This window comes from Myotis davidii, unplaced genomic scaffold (genome assembly GCF_000327345.1).
Source record: "Myotis davidii unplaced genomic scaffold, ASM32734v1 scaffold425, whole genome shotgun sequence".
NCBI classification, from domain to species: domain Eukaryota; kingdom Metazoa; phylum Chordata; class Mammalia; order Chiroptera; family Vespertilionidae; genus Myotis; species Myotis davidii.
Window position 1 is genome coordinate 1902946 of NW_006296413.1, and position 4244 is coordinate 1907189.

The 4244-nt window shown below is 37.2% G+C and overlaps 1 protein-coding gene across 2 annotated transcripts in view; it reads left to right on the top strand.

Moving 5' to 3' along the window:
* The first annotated feature begins 922 nt into the window (after positions 1-922).
* Positions 923-4244, top strand: part of KMT5B (lysine (K)-specific methyltransferase 5B) — a 32136-nt gene continuing 28814 nt past the window's right edge. Inside the window, exons 1-2 of one of the 2 annotated variants that reach the window (XM_006771493.2) lie at positions 923-1042; positions 1178-1413. In XM_006771493.2, the coding sequence (XP_006771556.1) occupies positions 1254-1413 (160 nt within the window). In that variant the 5' untranslated portion in view covers positions 923-1042; positions 1178-1253. The remainder of the gene's footprint in view (positions 1043-1177; positions 1414-4244) is intronic. The other variant, XM_006771492.2, reaches the window with a different exon arrangement.

Consider the following 4244-nt stretch of genomic DNA (forward strand, 5'->3'; position numbering starts at 1 on the left):
ACTAGAATGATTTATTGGTGAACTTTTCCTAATTTTGGGGAGTGGGGGGCGGGATTAGGTTGATAGATACAATTTCCTCCAATTAAAATGTTTTATTCCACAATTTTCCTTAAAATGTTGGCATCTGTCCTTTGCCTTAACAACTGATCAATTGAGTGGATAAGGAACTAAGAACAGTTTTCACACTGGAGCTTGGATCATAATCACCTGGGGGGGCATATTAAAACAAATTGCTGGGGCTCATTTCAGGTTTCGGCTTTTTGTCTCTGAGTGGGAATCTGATGGGATGGGACTTACGGATTCTCTGTGGAGAGATGACTTGCTATTTCATCTCTTAATTCTTTCTAGCTCTCGTGGGGTGGTTCAGTTGGTTGGAGTGTCATCCTGTTTATGTTTTGCACTTTCTTATCCTAGAGCCTTTTAGTTTGACTTACACTAAAAGCATATTTCCATAATGAGGTGATGTCATGGACATCCTTTTTCTCATTCCGTTACCAACAAACAATCTATTATACCCTCACTTCCAAAGGTCCTTAAAATTACAGGTATCCCTCACTGTCCAAATTATTCAGTTCCCAAATTCAGCTAGTTAGCATTCTTATAGTGAGAGATACCTCTATATGAGCAAATATAATCTCAAGTTTTTGTTGCCTTTGTAAAGGAACGCTGAGTAAGACATTTTATGATGGGCAATACTTTGATAAAATACCCCTAAATATTTTGAATGTTGATTTTAACGACAAAAAGATATAACAAAACTGTTGCAGACAAGAGATAATAAATATATCTTTGTAGTTTACTCACAGAGTTCATAGAATGTTACCAAAATGTGTGATTTGAGCTGATTATTGACCTATACCTAGATAGCATAATAAAGAGCAAAGATGATTCTTAATGGTAATGGAAGGATAAACATTTATTGAGCACTTGCTATTTACCAGTTGCTATTCAAAGCACAAGCTATGAGCAAGACCCAATAAGTCCTTCCTCAGAGCCTGGGGGCATTGAAGACCTCAGCATGATAGGACTGGCTGGAGCCCAGGTAGTCTAAAGAGTGGAAACATTAATTACTATAGTACTTTTAATACTCTGTATCTTTCTCACGAGTCTGTGTAGCATGGTTTTTATGTATTTACCTCCCCATTTTGTTTTGTTTTTCATATTTTGTTTCTGTTAGGAGAGAACATTGAAATTATTCTCTAAGCTATTTGAAGAGAGTGACTAAATGCACCTGGGTCAGGCTGTCTGTGGGTATGAAGTGGTTGGGAGAATCCAAGAACATGGTGGTGAATGGCAGGAGAAATGGAGGCAAGTTGTCTAATGACCATCAGCAGAATCAATCAAAATTACAGCACACGGGAAAGGACACCGTGAAGGCTGGCAAAAACGCAGTGGAGAGGAGGTCGAGCAGATGTATGTACACACTCAAACTGTCGCTCTTTTGATTGTGATATGGGGCAGTAATTCTTTCCAGTTTGTAATGTATTCTGTGCTCTGTTGTTTTCAAAACAATTCTTTATGTTCTCACATAGTTAACAATATAGTATTTTACTCTTTCAAAGTTGTATCAGTTTTTATTCTCATCAAATGTGTACAACTTCAGTTTAATGCTTAATATAATAACTTCAATCATCCTTTTATATCCATGGTTTTAAATTATTTTTGTAGAATTTATACCTAAGTGGCTAATCTGTTCTATAAAAAATACTAAAATACTGCTACTGACCTGAGTTTCTTAAAAGTTCAAGCTGTATTTTTTATATTTGATGTAAGTATAAATATGTATGTCTTTGAAAACTTAGCGTAATATGAATAAAGTTAACTCTGATTTGCGTGATAAGTAGAGTTTAGAGCAGCTTCACAAACTGTCACCATTTCTTATATTTGTATAGGGTGAACAATCCTTTACCTGGAGGCACTGTTGATATTAAGTTACTTTTTTACCTCTATACCTCTTGGTAAGAATGAAATGACTTGTTGAGAGTTGTGAGAAATTGTAGAGTTTCATGGTTCTTCTGCAAGTAGTAAATCAACCCAGGATAAACATAAACCTAAGTAGACAACTACACAAAGGTTGTCCAAAAGTGTATGACCACGTTAAGGAGCACAACTTTTTCTATTTCTTACTTTTCCTAAGGTTAAGTTAGCCACTGCTAAACAGCCTTAGTTGGTGTTGGACTTTGCCTGCTCCCCAAAGATTGAAATAGCCTGAGTGTTCTGCAGTTTCAGTTAGATTGCTCTAGTTCTGATTCATTTCATTTTTACCTTTTAGGGGTTTATGCTATTCATTGGGCCCAGACTGCCCTTAACCTTTCCATGTCAGACCAGGTCACTGTTTTTGTAATGGATTCTCTTCTGCATGGACACCTCCTTACCCCTTAGCATGTGATGGGAACCTGAAGGGATTGAGAAATGTAGTGACTATAGCAGTGGTGTTGGCTCTGCTCAGTAAATTAGGTATCTCTTACATTTTTTAAAAAATATATTTTTATTGATTTCAGAGAGTAAGGGAGAGAGGGAGGGGGAGAGAGAAACATCAATGATGAGAGAGAATCATTGGTCAGCCGCCTCCTGCATGCCCCATACTAGGGATTTAGCCCCCAAAACTTTATGGATTGAATGCATTTCCTATCAAAATCTCAACTGGCTTCTTTGCAGAAATTAACATGCTGATACTAAAATTCTTATGGAAATTTAAGGGACCCAGAAAAACTAAATCTTGAAAAAAAGGACTCTTAGTCATCAGGAAAATGCAAATTAAAACCATAAGATACAACAACCAGAAAAACTAGAATCAAAAGGATAGATAATAACAAGTGTTGGTGATGATGTGGAGAACTTAGAACCCTCATACACTACTGTTGGAAATGTAAAATGGTGCATCCACTTTGAAAAACAGTCTGGCAGTTCCTCTAAAGGTTAAACGTGGAGTTACCATGACCTAAGCAATTCCATTCTTAAGGATGTACCTAAGAGAATTGGGATAACATATGTACGCACAAAACTTTCATATGATTGTTCATAGAGACATTACTCATAATAGCCAAAAGTGGAAACAGCCCAAATGTCCATCAACTAATGAATAAACAAAATGTGCTCTATCGATACAGTGGAATATTATTTAGGCATAAAAAGGAATGAAGTACTGATGCATGGTACAACATGGATGAACCTTGAAAACATTGTGCTAATTGAAAAAAGCCAGTCGCAAAGACCACATATTGTATGATTCTAGCTATATGAAATTTCCAAAGTATGCAAATCCATAGAAACAGAAACTAGATTAGTGGTTGATGGGGCTGGGAGGGAGAAGTAGGTAGTGACTGCTAATGGGTATGGGGGTTATTTTGGGGAGTGATGAAATGTTCCAAAATTGATTGTGATGGTAGTTATACAATTATGTGAATATATTAAAAAATAACTATTAAATTGTACACTTTCAATAGGTGAATTATATGGTATGTGTATAATCAATAAAGCTGTTACAGAAAATAAAATGATCTGATAGCTTTTCACATACCCACATGCAAATCATATACCTATCCTTTGGCAGGGATTTTCATAAAGTGTTTAATTTTTTTTAAGAGTGGATGAAAAGAAGTTATACCTCTCACTGTGTGTTTCTCTCGTTCTTCCACATCTTAATTTTGAGAGGCTTACCGTCATACAGCTGGTATCATCACTGACTGCTGATAAGACTCTCAATGACGTACTGAAATGAGCACTGATGAAACTGATATATACAAATTCGGCCTTCCTTTCCTCTCTTTAAAGTGTTTTTCTTCCACAATTAAACCCAACGACTTCCATCACATATATATTTCTTTCATCTTCCCTATTTTTCAGTGAACATTTTTTCAGACAGGTCAGTTAGAAATAGGCCTATCATTCTCTCTTTTCTCCTTTCCCCACCTCTACTACCTGCTTTGTAATCTTAGGCAAGTAAATTGCTTAACTTCTGGGCCTGTTCCCAGCCAAGTGGAAATAATAATCACTCATCCATCTGAAAGCAGGAAGCTGGAGGTAGCTACACAGGACTCCTTTGGGTACTTAAAATCAAGCTCTCCCCTTTTGGCACTTACTGCAGAGTGTCTTGTGTTCGTTCATCCTGTTTCCTCACCCCGGCCCTGTCTGTAGTGGCCTTTTATGATGCTCTCTTGCTGCCTCAGTGAACCTCCACCTTCCCGTTTCTCAGCTCTTCCTTGAGGGGCAAGACATCTGAGCCCAAGATGCTCACAGACGCT